We start from the raw sequence: 19,111 nt of genomic DNA on the forward strand, positions 1-19,111 counted from the left end.
AATTTATAATCAAATAGCCTGAGCGCGTCCGCTCAATTTCCAGTCAGTGATATTATTAAGAAAATCATTTATGTTATAGTTTACAACACAAACGTTTTTTAAGGACGCGATCTCAAAACAGAGAGGTATTGAATCGCACCACTACATTGACACCGCTCAAACATATACACGAACTTAATGTTAATTGCGGGAATCAAATGCATTTGATACTTTAGCAAGTTTGAATTTTGTTTTTTTTTTTAATACCTATGTATTTTTGATAATTGTTTGATGTATTCGTTAAGTAGTTAAATATAAATATTAGAACTTTAGATGGCAATTCTGTCGCATAACGTCGTGTGCAGTAAACGCAGTTTTTTTTTTTAAATCCGTTAATAATCCGTAATTTTTTAAAGCCGCGAAAATTATGTTTTCAGCAATATGGGTATCGTAGCCGAGGTTATCAAGGGTGCAGAGAACGATTTTGGGATCAATTTTTAAATCCAAGATGGCCGCCGCGCAAAATTATGATTTCAACAATATGGATATCGTATTCGAGGCTCTCGAGAGTGCAGAGAACGAATTTGGGAAGTGAAACTTCTTTGCCCGCATGAGGGTAATTTTTTTACGGATGAAACGAAATAAAGTGTCACGAAAACGAAGGACGTTTTTATCCAAGACGAGGGGAGGAAGATTGAGTCTGATTGAGATAGAGTGAGAAAATTCGAATGTAGCATGAAGCAGACGGTACCGCTATGAAGTAAAACAACTTCACTACTAGCGTTGTATCATGCAGGTATAGCGCGTGGCCGTGAGTTTGTAGAACATCTTCCCTACTAGCTTTGTATCGTGCAGGTTTAATGAGTAATAATAATTAGTAAAACATCTAATAATTTCTAATATTGACAAAAATCAATTGGTTTAGAGAACAGATTAGGATAATTATTAATATAAACGATTTAAATATTGGTTTTCACAAAATAATAAGTTTCACTTCTGACATGTACGCACGACATTTTTTGTGTTGTCTGGTGCTTTGGGCTTCTACTAGCTTCCCCCCTAAGGCCATCTCCCCTAAAAGTGGAGTTGAAAAAAATACTGGAGACATACCTTGTGGGGTATCGTTGGATAGGTCTTTGAAAGTTAGATTCAGGTTTGACACATGACGTTTCCTTTGGTCTTTTGAAAATGATGCGGGATTAAGGAAGATATACGTTGCATTTATGTAATATGTAGGTATCATTAGATAGGTCTTTCAAATCAGATTTTTTAATTAGATTGGTAACGGAATATGTTTTGTAAATACTGTGGGTGAAAAGTCGAAACGGAAATATTTCTATATTTAGCGAATGAAGAATTAATTTAGCATGTTGTTAGACAGGCCTTTTATAATATAATTTAAGTTTATGAATGAATTCTAATATTGGCGATGTAAATGACACCCAAGAAGAAAGTTTTGTAGATTTCATAGGCGCCATCATGGATTTCGATTTTGACCCGATATTCGTTATTGTTGACCCCGAAAACCATGAAAATGACACCCATGAAGAGAAGTTGGTAAATTTCATAGGCGCCATCTTGGATTTCGATTTAATATAGACCTTATATTTAGAGATGAAAATAAATCACTAATTCTTCAAAAAAATACAGAAACATAATTTTTTGAAAATCTGACTGCGTACAAAATATGTAAAGTATCAAAGACAGTATTGTAGAGCTTATAAAAAATATTCATGTTCGTACAGCGTACATCTTTCCGAGTACGAGCTGCTACTTACAACCGACACAGTGTCTACCCACGACGGCGGTCAAGCGCGGACTGACGTTGTTTCGATAGATCTCTCTGTGCAATGCGTACGGAGGGAAAAAACAAAATAACCCAAAATAACACTTTAAAGCTCATGCTTATCAGAAAAATATGAATTTTAGACTGTTCATTTTTATTTTTTCTGAGATTATTTATAACATATTCATTAATTTATTTCCCGTGTTTTTGAAAATATAATATCTGCTTTCGTTACGTATTTTTTAAGAGACAAAATTATATAAGTAGTAGCAGAAAACTGATCCTGAATGAAGCCCCATTTCGTCAATTTTGTGTGAAGAGGTAACGGATAATCGTTTTTACGACATAAAATGTCAAAATTTCAAAACAAATATTTCCCGCTAATTGGAGATGAAGAAGTAATCCATTTGTGGCAATTTTTAGTTTTGTTAGATTTAGCACAAACTCTACCGAAAAATATCTTATTTTTGTCGGATTCATAAACGCGTCCTTAACAATTCTTTTGAATTTTGATTAATACATTTTCTGGGATCATCTTGTAAGAGCAGATACATCGCCCAATAAAAGACTAACTAACTCGACTGAAGCGAATAGTAGGCATAACAAGTTTATATTTGTTCCCCATGTTAATATGATTGTCACAGTTTCTAGCAAATTTGTCAACGTACTTACTGCTATTATTATGATGTTCTAATTATGATTTTCTTACTGCTTCTACTTATTTACTTTGAAGTAAAACAGAAAAATTTAGTTTGAACATTCGTTTTGTTACAGCTTTCTGCTACGAGTGAGGCAAGTGGATCCTTGGACGCCATCATACGTCGATATCGACTGGAAAATGGGAACTCTTTGGGAGAAAAGGATGAAGTGAGTACTGTTCTGTAAAAGATCCAAAAATATTTTTATTGCGAAGTACGCTTTTTAATATGTAGTGTTAATCGATCAGACATAATAACAAAACAAGCTTTACATTTATTGTTTTATTTCAACTTTAATCGTTTAAATAACTTTACGATATATATCAGGTAAAAAAGAAAAGGGTTCCGAAGACCAAAGCGAAATCAACGAATTGATACTGTACGATACGAAAATATTCTAGACATATGAAGAAGTATTAGCTTGGCAATTGACTTGTTTTTTTTTAGAAATGAAGAATTGATATAATTAATTAAAATGTATACATTAAAACAATGACGTTTAAAGAGACCAGACCGACTATAATAATAATAATATACAAACTATTGCTTTGAAGTTCGTGTCAATCAATTTGTGCTTGGGGATATGGACGTGGAATCCATGACGCGATCAAAATTAACCAATCAAATTACTTTCCGCCAAAAACAGTAAAATAGAACTGTAATAAACGAGTAAGTTCTACGACAGTTGTGTTTTGTAAATGTCCAGAAGCAGCAACTCTCATTATTTGGTAGCATTATACACAATAACATATGTATTAATCTTTATTAAATTGTTCTCACTAATTTGCCATTTTGACTTATCGCGTCGTGTGACACGTGCTGCGTCTGAATGCCGACTGAACGCGCATCAAACGTAATTTTGTCAGTAGAGGTCACTTGACCGCTGCGTGGTTCAAGGGGAAAGCTAAGCGACTGAGTTATTGTTGGTCTATTCTCTTTAAACGATTTCCATTAACATTTGGAGAAGTTCAAATTTTATAATTAGTTAACTAACAGTTTTAGAATTAGTATAGTTTCAGAAGGGTTACATATATTCCCTTATATACAGGATGTACTCGTTAAGTGTTACCAGGTTTTTATTCCGAACTATTACAGATATAAAAAACTGACATCGAAAGTACGTTACGTAATCAGTAAAATGACATCAATAACTTTTTAAAAATCAAACAAGAAGTACTCCAATACATTTAGCATATCTGTAATAGTTACGGATTAAACCCCTGGTCAAACTTAACGAATACATCCTGTATGTTAGTATACCCTAGTTAGTCTCAATATTTAATCCGTACGTAGTGATCGAGACGTTTGCCTCGGTAATAGTTGTATGTAATGGTTATAATTATTCATGGTAGTTACCTAGCACCTGAAGTTTTATTTACAAAAATATAAATGCAATGCATAGTGCAGTATATGAAGTTTCTGTAGTGTGCACTACACGGTATCCGAGCTCTTTTGAACTTCCCATCAAAGGCCAGTCTGCTACAGTGGCTCTGAAAGAGTTCGCAGCTAAATTTTCTCTGTAAGGTGACTCAACGAACAAACAAGTTGTCCGTACTTTTGTTGATTAAGAACAAAGTAATTATAAACAAAATCTTAACATTTTATAATTTAGATTGCTTCTTTTTAAAAAGCTTTAGATGCGTTCTAGAAAATCTGATAAACTTAAAAATGTTAATTCTTCTCTTAAGAAGGATTTTTACTCTCAAACTTTCTGTACTTACATCTTTATTTCGCTTTTTTAATGTATTCTCTAAAATTAAACTTAATACTTTTATTAGAAGCAAATAATATCGGAAAATACTTTCATTACATGTTTACAATGAAATGATGACTTGACATTTTTCATTTTAGCTCTTCGGACCACCAAGTGCACCAGTTCTTGAAAATCCAGAGTTTCAGACGCGGTGGTACTTCAAATACTTTCTTGGAAAGAGTAAGTTTCGTTATGTTATAATACTAATATAAACTTTATATATTAGACAATATGCTTTACACAGAAATTATTAAAACAGCGTCTATTTATCAGTATTTTAATTTCTTATAGTAAAGTATGTTTTAGTAACAATGTATATTTACTATTACTACTATAGGAATTCACATTCTGAGGCAGAAATTATCTATCCGCACCTTAAGTCCTCAATAGTGAGATAATATATCAGAACAATAATGTCGTGTCACTGAAATTTATTGTATTTCGCAGCCAATTGCTTGCCTCGATAAAAAAAAGGAATTTAAAGGGCATCATTGACAAGGTTCTATATATTATGCCCATTCTAAATATACACTTGATGAAATGTCGAGTCACGTCTCTGGATAACAAATTGCTAAAGGTATTGCGGATAGCTATTTTCGCCTGCCTTTACCTTCATTACAAAGCGTGGAGTAGGCTACTATTAAATTGCCTTCATTGTGTACGTTCCTGTTGCTTAGCCGGCTGGTTCTCCTATATTCTCTCTTCAATAATTTATTAATATAGAATTTACAAAAGTAAACTCGTTGTTGTTTTTGTGGCGAAATGTTTTATTATGATACACAAATTAAACTTGAAAACACAATTTATAAACGATGCGGGACTCGAACCCGCGACCTTTCGCGTTCCGTGCGAGCGCTTTTTCAACTGAGCCAACCGTTTGAGTCACGTTAAGTTCATAAATCTTGATATGTCATGTTTAATTTGTGTAATTAATCCCAGAAGTAAGGGTTTAAAAAAGAAGAATTTGTTTAATTATGATGACCAGGAAATATTGTACATATTGGTTTTTGATTGAATCAATTGTTAAATTACAAAATGTAAAAATCAGGTTTGATTGGTGGTAAAAAATGACCTTACGTTCTTAATTATTTCGCTTAGAGAGGCAAATGATAAATTGAGGGAAACTCGCGCGCTACCAACGTCATGAACTGCCATAAGATATTTAACATTTTGACATAATTTGACATTATAAGTTCACGATATATGATTGATTAGATTCGTTTTGACATCCCAATTAAATATTACATATAATCAACTACTAACTCTGTTAGTACTGTTTTATATAATTATAACTATAATTTTGGAAATAACTATAATAGCATATTATATTCAGATCTTTGATTAACTTGATTCGTGTTAGTTTGTTGGCACTACAGTTGTGCCAACTAACAGGTGGTAGCATCATCACTGTGACGGTCGTGCCCTATATAAGCCAGAGCGCTCAGTTCGTGTGAACATTAGTTATTGTGAACTGTGAGGGGTAACACTACCCAAATTGTATTGAATTATTATAAATTATCAGTGGAAAGTGTAAAATACAGATATTTAAATTTTAAGTGCGTTTAAATTCCACAAACCCCTTCTACACATGAAAAACAAACTGTTTAGATTTGTAAGAGTGACATCTCAAGTCAATTCCCTAATATGCAATTATTGGAGATGAGCAGGTGACTGTAAGGAAGATCCTGTAGATGGAGCCAACTCTCAGGGAGAGTTGAACAAGTCATGCCAAGATTTACGATCGATGCGTCACTCGGATGTTTGGCTCAGTAGGTAAGAGCGAGTGGCGCGGGTTCAAGTCCCGCATCGTTCATAAATTTTGGTTACAAATTTAATTTGTGATATCACTTTTATGGGATATCACTTTAAAGTTCTGAATGACACCATGAATTGTTACTTAGCCATTTTTAAGCCTTACTCTAGTTTTTCTTAATAAACAAAAAGAGCTAAACTATATTTCGAAAGCAGGTCAGTACAATCAATCCCAAACTAAAAGCGAATTGAATTTAATTGTTAGCAAAAGTTCTAGTCACCAAAGAGATTAATCACAAACAATGTATGAACAATTAACTGGCTGTATAAAGTAAGCCATGCGCCAGCCAAATTAAATAAAAGTTTCACTTTCCCGCCTTCGTTCGCAACTTTTGACTATACTTAGCTTCATAAGAAAAATTATCAAGTTGAGGTAATAAATGTGTTTAATCTTTTGTTTCTCTTAATGTCTCCAATAAAGTAAATATATATGTAAATAAATAACATCCGGAGGCCACCTAAAATTGTAAATTAAGTAGGTAATTTTGTTATTCTATGTTTTAAAAGATGGGCTGAGACTTTCTAATCACTTGTTCTCCTCATCTCATAGCCCCTTTTGGAACTAATGTCGAAAGGAGGAAACGTCATGAAACAACGTTTTCTAAGGCTGGATTGCAAAGTCACTCAATTTGTTTTAGCAATTACATACAGGAAAGAACCGGCTAAGCGAAAAATGTGTTGCACCGTTTGACAATTTTTTGATGAAGTCATTAGTTTGACTGTTAACCGTAATCAAAGGTGATGTAAATACTAAGTAAGAAGCGGCGGGACTAGCTAAAATTGAATTTTTGTTTAGTATGAAACGTGCAGTGACTTGATAAATTTGAAATAGTAGTAATTACAGTATGGCCATTGGCGACGAATTATAATCCGGCTAAGTTTGAAAGCGAATAGTTGCTTAAAACGTGGTGGATTTAGGCTATCTCCATTTTTTACAAGATTATAGACGTCTTCTCTCAATCTATGAATGCCTGCACGTTTCATACAATAGATTGCATCGCTTTTTTTCTTGAGTTTTGCTAGGCTGCGTCCCATCCTTTAAGCTAAGACCTGTCAAAAGTTTCAATTTAATATTCGATATTGACTTGATATTTTTTTAACTTTAACTTTGCTCCGCACAGGATTAAAAAAAACAGACTCGCCTTCAAACTATGTAGTTGCTTGCTTCTTACATAAACGATCTATTACTTGAAATGGCGCTATTATTTTGACATAAAATCAAACCGCTTAATACTTATATATCTACAATGTTGTGCTAATGCAGAATATATTAATGGTTACAGTAAATAATTAGATTTAGACCTTCGACGAAGCTTAAAACTAAACACATTTAATAATTACTAATAATACACAACGGCTCTTATTTCTGCCCTCAAGCAGTAATGTGTAAGCATTATTATGTTTTGGTTTGAAGGGCGCCGTAGCTAGTGAAATTACTGGGCAAATGAGTCTTAACATCTTGTGTCTCAAGGTGACGAGGGCAGTTGTAGTGCCGCTCAGAATTTTTGAGTTTCTCAATAATCCTGAGTGGCACTGCATTGTAATGGGCAGGGCATATCAATAACCATTAGCTGAACGTCCTGCTCGTCTCGTCCCTTATTTTCATAAAAAAAATGAATTGTAACAAAATAAATGGTGATTTTTCCGTTACGTATTCATCTGAACTCTAAAGTAATCAAATAATATAGTAATGTGTGTAAAGTGTCTGATAGGCAAGACATAATAGTTGAACAAACCTTTTCGCTCTATTCCTATCGACAGAAAGTTTAAAGTGCCAAGCAGTGTCACATGTTTAACGCAAACTGTAGGAACTGCGTCATACCCTTGGCTTGGTTGAATCATATTAGCTTGTAAAGTTATAGTTAAAGTCAAATTAAAGGTTAATAGTAACGCTGACTTTAACATACACTGCGGAATGTTGCACCATCGTATTTCTTGGTATGGTTCAATTTAAGTGACATATCGGAGTGCAATATCTTACTGGTCGATCACATCGAATCACATCGATCGCGACCAATCCGGTCAAATTCAGTTGATTCCTTCGAAGGGTTATCGTTGACGAAAGAAAACCGAAAATGGTGTGTTTTCGTAATAACTTCGAAATTTCGAGTTCGATCAATTGAAACTCAAAGATTCCTGCCGAAAAACTGTGTCGAATGCCATCTACCGCGTGAAAATCGGTTCATTCATTCAAAAGTTATTGCCGTTTGAAAATTCAAAAAATACTTCATTTTAAAATTACTTCTTTTTTAAGAAAATTATATAAAGATATCCAGCTCTCAGTGTCGCCAGGTTTACCTTTTATTGTTGATTCACATTCAAAGTCGAATATTATTATTTAAAATAGGATGGGTCATCACTTCAATTGAAAGTCAAAAAATTCCACCCATTCCAAAGACAATGCCTCAAACTTGAGAAGAACGGGCGTGTTAGAATGGCTACGAGAAATAGAGTATATAGGGTATGGAAAAATCAAGTAAAGCGAATATGAAAATCTAATAACCTTTATATTCAAGTAAACTACCTTATTCTTTGAAATATATTTATGAATATGAAGCTACATCGGTTTGTAAAGGAGCTTTGACATGGGGAGAAGAACCGACAAGAAACTACCAGCTCATCTTTTGAATTACAATATTACAAAATATACTGTATAACATACATCCAACAAGTTGAGGAATCTTTAATAAAATGTACTTATGTTAAAATACTAAGCACTACCTCAAACGCTCTGCTTATGAGGCGTGCAATACTATGTTACTCCATTCTTTCAAATGGTCAATTGACTATTGTCCAATTCAAATTCAAATATTTTTATTCAAAATAGGATTTAAAATCACTTATTGAACGTCAAAAACTACCACCCATTCAAAAGAGACTGCCTCAGACCTGAGAAGAATGGGTGCAAGAAACTAAGCGAGCTTTTTTTTTAAATAAAATATGGATTACAATGTGATATCGTACAATAAACATTTATAATTAAAGAGCCTGAGGGTGTTCGCTTTATTCCCAGTCCGTGGTGTCATTAAGAAAATCGTTTATGCTATAATAAACTTTCCCACACAAACGTTTTTTAACAATTCTTTTAAATTTCGTAACACATTTGTTTTGTACATTTTCTGGGATCATATTGTAGAAGCATATACATCGGCCAACAAAAGACTTACTAACTCGACCCAACCGAGTAGTTGGCATAACAAGTTTATGTTTGTTCCTCGTGTTAACATTATGAATGTCACAGTTTCTAGAGAATTCCTCAATGTGCTTATGAAAATACAGAACATTATCAAAAATGTATTGAGCAGCAACAGTCAAAATGTTTATTTCTTTAAATTTTTCTCTTAATGATTCTCTAGGACCTAGGTCTTTTCAGCCTCATAGGAACGTCATAGGAAATAATTTTGTTCCTAACAGAAATGCTGTAGTCCATAGTCGTCTAGTGAAGAACTTCCCTGAAAATAAAAACCTGTTCGAGGAACATAATTTAGTATTTCAAAGATACTTTGGGCCGTCATTCATTGTTATTCAAAGCCTTAGAATTGGACGAACACCGTGAAATATAACTCCACTAACCTTCGTGTTCCTTCAGTTTGAATGGCCTTCAATTTATTCCATCCTCGTTTGAACCTAAAAGCACCAACGAATGAAAAATATTATATTTTTGTCACTTACTAATTGTTTTCGGCGCTCAAAACAAGAGTAGGTATAATAAGTAACACTTAGTTAATTAATAAACCTAAATATTTACTTATTAAAATTGCAACATGCTATATTTTTTTTTATATATGTTATAAATTATCATGATATTTGGTACTATTAATAGGCACTGTAATAAAAGTACAGTCGCCTACAATATTCATCATATAGTATCTAGTTGGAGCGCAGCGGAGACCAATCCAAAATCGAAGCATGTGGGATATCTTTAATCAAGCCCACAAACTTAAAAATCCAATTTCTTTAATGTTCCTAACAAATATTGTGAAGAAATTCAAAACAAATAAAATTTTTGTGGTTAAACATCACGTGATGTCAAAAAATACACAAAATACAATATATCATTTTTAAAAAATAATCAATATGCTAACAAGTACTTAATAAATATTCACACCACTTAAAACGTTGTTGTAATAAGTAAAATAAGTCCAAATGGAATTTCGCGCCAAACTCGATAGGTGCTTGACCTGTTTCGTTCGTATAGACGAGTATTTTTTTTGTCACTGACGACGAGGTGTTTCTTTGTTTAAAATTCGATTTTTATCTCTATACTTTTATCCTTATTTCAAGCGAGTCTTACTTGCTTAATATAACTTACATTAGAATATCATCATAATCATCAGCCGGAAGACGTCCACTGCTGGATCTTCGTGGAGATCTTTCTGACAGGCCTCTATCCAGCTGTAGACGTCTTTCGGAGACGGAGGACAGTCGTCGGTTGTATAAATATTGTAAACGATGACAATACCTGGATATATTTCTTTGAACCTGAAAACAAAACAAAATCTACCAGTGGAAGGCGTTTGCGCAGGATGCCGGCTAGATTATGGGTATATCAACGGCGCCTATTTCTGCCGTGAAGTAGTAATGTGTAAGTATTACTGTGTTCCAGTCTGAAGTAGCTAGTGAAATTGTGGGCAAATTGGTCTTAACATTCTATGTCTCAAGGAGACGAGCACAGTTGTATTGCCGTTCTGAATTTTTGGGTTTTTCAAGAATCCTGAGCGGCACAGCACTGTAACAGGCAGGGAGTATCAATTACCACCAGCTGAACGTCCTGCTCGTCTCGTCCCTTATTGTCATAAAAAAACTTATGACACATCCACCATACAGTCTTTATTTGCAGCCTCTGTATGTTATTTCCGATATAAAAGATAAGCTAAAAGATATACGATATATATGCTTTATACTATGGCTCCAAATAATGCAAAAGTATGTAAATAGCGAAGGAATATACTGTTTAAAAAAAACTTGACATTAACGTTGTGCATTTTTGAATAATTTGGAATGGTTAGGGAATAATTTCGCATGAATCGCTTGATCATTATAAAAGTACTAGCATTAATGTGGTTAAATACAATATTCATTTATTGCGCTATGTACATAAAAATGGCAATTTATATTAATATAATAATATTGACACACTTTCTACACAAATTATCTTGCCCCAAGTTACGCATCTATAGCCTGTGTTTATGGGTTACAAGACAATGATATATTTAATACAATATACTTACTTAAACATACATAAATTCATATAAACATACATAAATACATTTAAACATCCATGACTCGGAAACAAACATCCATATTCATTATATAAATGCTTGCACCTACCGGGATTCGAACCCGGGACCTCTAGCTTAGTAGGTAGGATCGCTAACCACTCGGCTATACAGGTCGTCAAATATAACACTTCAGAACTATTAGAATTATTTTACATTAAAAAGTTTATCTATTACTACTTCTATTTTAAAATCAACTTTCATCCATAATTTCAACGACTAACTGTTTTACAAATATTCAATCATTTCAAGTGAACGAATCGAAACATCGGCATCAAATTAATAAAATATAGATCGTGAGTACCCGTCATAATAATTACAATGTAAAAGTCGCTAAAGAAGTCTTCACTTCAACAACATGTGGCATTATTTTTGAGAGTCCAGAAATTTCTAGTATAACCTAAGTATCACATAGATTTCAGCTTTTATAAATAACTGCTTGACCCAACAGACATTGTTCTAATCATAATAAAAAAAATCGCGCAAGGGAACATTACCACCTTGACATAGTGCAATAAGATGCCTTAACATATTATTTACCTGTTTTATTACTATTAAGGCCACGGTTGACTTTCCATCGACTTTTAATTTTTTTTTATTACATCGGAAATACAGTCGACGGCGCCATAGAACCTTACCTCTTTAGCGTAGTGCAAGAAGGCATCTTAAAGCATTTATTCTTATAACTATTTATTAAGGCGGTGGTTGACTTTTTACTGACTCTTACATTTTCTTTATAGTGCATCAGAATTACATCGGAGTGGACGGTGCTAGAGAACCCTACCTTCTAAGCGTAGTGCAAGAAGGCGCCGGCCTGCTACGGGCAATACTTTTTAATAAAATGGTAAGTATTAACACGGACGAGTAAAAAAAGAAGGACTCCGTGTAACTAGTTTGTAAGCTGACACCTTACAAACTAGTGAAGCACCAAAACAAGCTGGTTAACGTGTAAATACATAACCCTACGCACACGCTTACACTAATACAAGCTGATCGGCCGCCATTATGAGATTTGCGTTCGTCTGTGACAGATCAGTTTGCTTCGCAATAAAAATTTAAAAAATGCCATCGTGCGTTGTGAAAATGTTGTTTTTTTATGGAATAGGAGGACAAACGAGCGTACGGGTCACCTGGTGTTAAGTGATCACCGCCGCCCACACTCTTTTGCAACACCAGAGGAATCACAGGAGCGTTGCCGGACTTTAAGGAAGGTGTACGCGCTTTTCTTGAAGGTACCCATGTCGTATCGTCCCGGAAACACCGCACAAGGAAGCTCATTCCACAGCTTCGTAGTGCGAGGAAGAAAGCTCCTTGAAAACCGCACTGTGGAGGACCGCCACACATCCAGATGGTGGGGATGATATCGTAACTTGTGGCGTGTCGTGCGAAGGTGAAATTCGGCGGCAGGAATCAGGTTGAACAGCTCTTCGGAACACTCCCCGTGATAAATGCGGTAGAAGACACACAATGAAGCGACGTCTCTACGCAACGCCAAGTGATCCAGCCGTTCACAGAGCGCTAGGTCCCCGACAAATGTGTAAAACAATCTATCAGAATTTAAAAACCGGAGTTTAAAGTAATTGGGGTGATAAGGGAGAAAAAATGTGTTAAAAGTGCTTCACTTGCTAATATCACGGCGTGAAGTCCTTCTTTTTTTAATCGTCCATGAGTATTGATAATTAAGTAGTAACTTAATTCCTGCTGCCGAATTCTACCTTCGCGCCACACGCCTGAAATTAGGATATCATCCCCACCATTAGAATGTATGGCGTTTCTCCGCAGTTTTATATACATAATAATTAAACGACAGTGAATTGAACGCTCAAGAGAAAGTACCTGTGCTACTTTAGATACTAAAAAAAGTACAATAATTTTTTCGACCAATTTCCCTGCCACATACACCAATCCATAAAACACACACGGACATCCAGAAAAGATTATTTTTAATGTTATTATTTACTATGTTAGAACAGAATTAATAAACTAGCTGACGCGACAGACGTTGTTCTGTTCATAATAAAAAAAAAACTCTTGCGGGTGGAATTTTGTAAAATCCGTTCTTAGCTGACCTTTACTCGGTGAGAAACAATATTCCTACCAAATTTCAAGTCTTTAGCTCTAATGGTTCCAGAGATATCGTGATGAGTGACTATATACGTGGAAATCTCTTATATATATTATTATAAATTGATTTACCTCACAGTAAGAACTTAAATCCCTTATTTACCTATATCACATGAAGTTTTTAAACAATTTTATTGAATTTCGTGACACATTTTTTTTTGTAGATTTTTTTGAGCAAACATAGCATTTTCAAGACCATATTGAGAGGCTTAAAGGTTATGTAAATTAATCATTTTAAAATATTAAGGTGTGTTATTCATGTTGTTGTAAAAAAAAATCTTCTAGTATCGAAAATGTAAGCGATATAATTCATATCATTCATTTCTGTTTGAATGTAACAAAAAAGAGGCATCAGCTCTTCCAGTGATCGATATAACCTGAGGGAACAATAGATCTGACACGTACAGACGTAACGAACGCTCTCAAACATATTTCTGCTCTGTTGAACTCACGTTGTATATTTTTTCATTTATTCACGATTCTCTTACAAGTATTCTTATATAATGTTGGATTTCTCAGAATCTACAATACATTTGAAACAGAAATGCTTGAAAATAATGGGCTCAAAACTTCATGGGCCGCTTCCTTTTTTAAGGGGTTCTCTACCACAATAGGATCACAATCTTAGATTAAGGATTGGTATCCGCTGCGCTCCAACTAGATATCGCAGGCGTAGTCGCAAAGTGCGGCAACTAATACTACGCCCAAGTGGGCGTACTCGAGCCAGTCTCGAACTATATGTGACGTTCACGTACCTTGCCAATAATTGAAACTAAAATGACGGGTTAGGTAGAACAACTTTGTAAAAATAATACAACAAGAAATAAGAAAGACACTGGGATCACAAATCATAAGTAGGTATTTTGTATTTTACTCGTATAAATTTCTATGTAAAATAACACGAAGCGTACGTTACAAAATTTTAAAGATGTCATTGTGTCAAGATGCCACGCACACAAACATAATAGTTGCTATAATAAAAAAGCTATTGTTCATAGGTAGTGCGGTATTTAAGCTAAGATCACAATGTAGTCCACCTGTCTATTTTTAGAAACGTAGAAATGATTGAGCTTTAATGAACACCATTACATCCGTGTTAAGGCTGTAAAAAACAAGTTTCCAGATAAAGCCAAATCAAAATTTATTTATTCCTTCAGGTCAGATTGACATATTTTTTTGTCAATAAGGGACAAGACGAGCTCCTGCTGTTCAGCTGATGGTAATTAATACGCTCTGCCCATTATAATGCAGTGCCGCTGCGGATTATTGAAAAACCCAAAAATTCTTAGCGGCACTGCAATTGCGCTCGTCACCTTGAGACATAAGATGTTAAGTCTCATTTGCACAATAATTTCCTGTACCTGCTAATAATAGAACTGCTTTGCCAATTGTAATTCGTTATAGAATTAAGGAGGGATCATAAACGAGCTAATCTCAAAAAATTACCTTAATATCAAAACAAACACGAAATAATTTTTAAAGAAATATGAGATACACCTTTTAATATCAAACAAATAAACGTATACTAAACTAAAATGTTTCATCATTGCCTCAAATATAAGGCACATAAGAAAGTTATGAAGCCATTCTACAGAACATCAATAAGAATTCCTACAGAAACGAATGCTTTGCGAAAATATAATGTATTTGTCATTGTGATTTTCTTTCTGTCTTTATCAGGTATAAGTCTTTACTTATTATTTAATTTTTGGTAATAAGTTACGTTAAATTTATAATTAATATAAAGACGTTATGATCTGTACTTATTTAAAATAAGTATATCTGTCCATAATGTCAAATTATTGTTAGGGTGCCGTCAAAGTCAGAGTCAAAATACCTTTTTTCATTGAAATCATATTTGATCATTTTGAATCGTTAATTTTTGGTTTCTTTTAATAATAAAAGCTTCATAATGTAGTTTGTAAAAATAATATATTACTCTAGAAAATTATAATGTTTTGTTTTATTTAAAAAGAGTAAGAGCAAGTTCATTCCCAAGCATTTTATCATCTAAGTAATCCGTTATTTTATAGTAAGCTTTTTCATAGTTTCCGTTTAATTGAATTTTTAAAATTGTTTACTGGTAGATTAAGAATATCACTTGGGAGTTCATTATAAAAGCGTTTAAATTATTTTTCAACTTTATGGAGCCTGGTAGTGGTAACAGCGAGCCTATCTTTATTCCTAGTATTCCCGTACCCAAAGGAATCCTACTACTAAGACTACGTGTGCATCCTTCTGTCACCAGGCTATATATTATAAACTGTTATAGTTAGACTGTTGATATTTTCAGTTGTTGTATTTCTGTTGCCGCTATTAAATATTTAAGGGGACTCGTATACAACATACATGATTTTTAGAGATGATGTTTTACCAGGCTCCTTTGCACAAGATGCCGGCTAGATTATGGGACCACAACGGCGCCTATTTCTGCCGTGCAGCAGTAGCGTGTAAGCATTCCTATGTTTCGGTCTGAAGGGCGTCGTAGCTAGTGAAATTACTGGGCAAATGAGACTTAACTTCTTATGTCTCAAGGTGACGACTGCAGTTGTAGTGCAACTCAGAATTTTTGGGGTTTTTCAAGAATCCTGAGCGGCACTGCGTGACAATCATGGGCAGGGCGTATCAATTACCATCAGTTGAACTTCCTGCTCATCTCGTCCCTTATTTGCGAACCAAAGTCGCATTGGGCATGGCACATAGCTTGACAGATGGCCGGTGGGGCAGTATTATTCGGGGCCTTGAATGGCGAGCCCGTACCGGAGGACGCAGTGTTGGTTGGCCCCTCACCAGATAGACCGACGATCTGGTCTAGATCGCTGGAATACGTTTGATGTTGGCAGTGCAGGAAATATCGTCGTGGAGATCTTTGGGGAGGCCTTTTTTTTATGGAATAGGAGAACAAACGAGCGTACGGGTCACCTGTTGTTAAGTGATCACCGCCGCCCACAATCTCTTGCAACACCAGAGGAATCACAGGAGCGTTGCCGGCCTTTAAGGAAGGTGTACGCGCTTTTTTTGAAGGTACCCATGTCGTATCGTCCCGGAAACACCGCACAAGGAAGCTTATTCCACAGCTTTGTAGTACGTGGAAGAGAGCTCCTTGAAAACCGCACTGTGGTGGCCTTATTCCAGCAGTGGACGTATACCGGCTGGTGATGATGAGGTTCATTGGCGATTCATTTAAATTTTTACGTTTGACTTCTACAAGAAAATAAACTTTTAATGATTATTGCTGTGTACCTGTTTGTTTGGAAACGGCTGCTTTACTTTATCGGGAAATTTAATGGGAGATAGCTCATGTTATGGGGCTACTCCTTATGAGTAAGTTTCTGATCCTACAGTTATTCCATTTCATGATTACGATTATGTACATAATTTGATTTGATAATCACATTGCGTTACAAAAAAATATACAGGGAAGAGTCGTGCACCATAATTCTTCGTTATACATGAGCTATCTTTATTTTTTTTTATAAAAGAGGGGGCAAAGGGCTAGAGACCCACGTGATGAGAAGTGGTGAGGCAACCACCATGGATATCCTCAAAACTAGGTATCAAGGGATGCATTTAAGTAGGGCTGCCCTAAGCTTTAAGGTCCCTTAGTCGTATCGGTTCGGAAAAGTGCAGCCGGGTAATAGATTCCACAAACAAGCTGTATGAGGCAAGAAGTTCCTCACAAATTGCGCAGTTATAGACGAGTGCCAGACGTCAGCATGATGCGGTTTCATCTATCATACTAGTCGTGTCCGAGATTAAACGGAACAAACGGATCGATAAACAGATAAACAAACTTTTGCCAAATTGATTTTCTACGTAACCGGATTAGGTTAGATCGTCCGTGTTTGCAAAGGTCTCAAAATTCTATTTTCAAAAGCAAAATAGCTTTGTAAAAGCTTCAATTTCTTAAATGTTTTCTTTCACTTGTGTCCGTCAACTTAGGGTTGAATAGCCTCATTAAATAAAATCACACAATAAGAAGCTTACATTACCGCATTTATTACAGTTGTTTAAAATATTTTTGGTCAATAAGCAGCAATGTAAAACAATTATTCAGTTAGGGGCTACATAATGTATATTGAATTTAGAACCCGATTCGGATAGTGACGTTGACACACGACTAAAGAGACAAGTGTGCTTAAGTAAACTTTTGCTGTTCCGTTATCAGATTAACGATTGAACGTCATTGGTGCTAGGATAAAAATGGAATTAAATTTCCCGCAAAATCTCCAAAACTGTTTGAGTAAAGTTGAGAAATCCGCTACGGGGATGTATCATGGGTATTTGGACGGAAAAAACATTAAATTAAAAAAATATTAACTATTTTTAAGCTCATATAAACATTAATAATGAAACTACGTTGTACTTAAATTAATTAAATTGTGTTCATATATTTTTCGCCGTATTTTAATTATACTTTACTTCACTGGCACCTCGTTAATCATTTCAGCTCGTGTGAACGAAATTCTTTCAAGTCCCTTAATGTAATTATATTTTTCAATACAGTTATTAAGCATGATGTACTTTCAGATGATATAATTATGATTCGAAAATTAAATTTTTTGTTGTTATATTTTAAATGTAAACTTTAAAAAGTTCAGTAGCAAGGAGTTTTCATAATATAGAATAAAATCACACGATTATACGAGGAATTATTAATGAGTCCGTACGTATTAGCATTGAGCTCTTTATTGGTTGTTTATTATATTTCATTACCAGTTTTAATTTCATTTCATAACAAAAAAAGCTTTTGTAACAATTTTATTTATTTTTCTAACCAATAAAGCCCCTATCCTTACAGAGTGATCTATTGCGAAAGAGGCTTGCTTAAATTTAAGTATTAATTTAATAATTAATCTTAGAGCTACTACGACTAATCTATACCTACTATACTAGATAATTACTATTACCGGAACATACACCAACTACCCCAATTTTAAACTCGTTCAGCAAGCAAACAAGTCAATCCTATGTGAAAGATCGTTTAAATTTTGTAATGCGACTGTAAAAGGCGTATCTCGCATAAGATTGGTTCTCGCTCGCGGGATTACGAGCAGCTGCTGTCGCCTACGCCTTGTAGCGGGTCCATCCGGTACCCACAGAATCCGAGTGCATCAGTGTCCGTTCCAATAAAAAAGAAAGAAGTTTTATTTATCACCAAGGACGAGAAATGGCGAAAATTGTCTTAGACATGTTTGTTGCAGAAAAGCAGAACAAAAATTTAAGATTCAATTAATTGGTAATTGAATTGATTTAAATGGTAAGCTTGAAGTATTGTTTAGATTTATTGACACACTCATGATCACAGCACTATTATATCCCTGAACCCTGCATTCAACTCGCGCGATGTCTGTGTTTTGGGAATGGCACGCATCGTACTGAAATTCCTCAGTCTTGCGCCCTATCTATCTACCGGCGGAATTATCGTTAACGTAATTTTTATTTATATATAAGTGTAGGAAATAATATGAAATTATAATAAATAGTATAATAATAAGCCTTTAATTTGTTCCATATCCCTTTTAAAAGAGTTTTGAATGTCCATACAAAACAAATATTGGAAATAAAAATTATTATGGGTCCCAAATCGAAATATCCATGAAGTTATCCCCATTAAAATCTTTTCATTAGTTTAAGAGTTCACTGGAAACAAACATCAGGACACTGGATTTATATATAT

The 19,111-nt window shown here is 34.6% G+C and overlaps 1 protein-coding gene across 1 annotated transcript in view; it reads left to right on the top strand.

The window, feature by feature from the left end:
- Positions 1 to 19,111, top strand: part of LOC126971902 (GTPase-activating Rap/Ran-GAP domain-like protein 3) — a 327,877-nt gene that overhangs the window by 265,678 nt on the left and 43,088 nt on the right. Inside the window, exons 4-6 of the mRNA XM_050818416.1 lie at positions 2,540 to 2,632; positions 4,315 to 4,396; positions 12,048 to 12,151. Coding sequence (XP_050674373.1) covers positions 2,540 to 2,632; positions 4,315 to 4,396; positions 12,048 to 12,151 — 279 coding nt within the window. The remainder of the gene's footprint in view (positions 1 to 2,539; positions 2,633 to 4,314; positions 4,397 to 12,047; positions 12,152 to 19,111) is intronic.

This window comes from Leptidea sinapis, chromosome 24, assembly GCF_905404315.1.
Source record: "Leptidea sinapis chromosome 24, ilLepSina1.1, whole genome shotgun sequence".
Classification (NCBI taxonomy): domain Eukaryota; kingdom Metazoa; phylum Arthropoda; class Insecta; order Lepidoptera; family Pieridae; genus Leptidea; species Leptidea sinapis.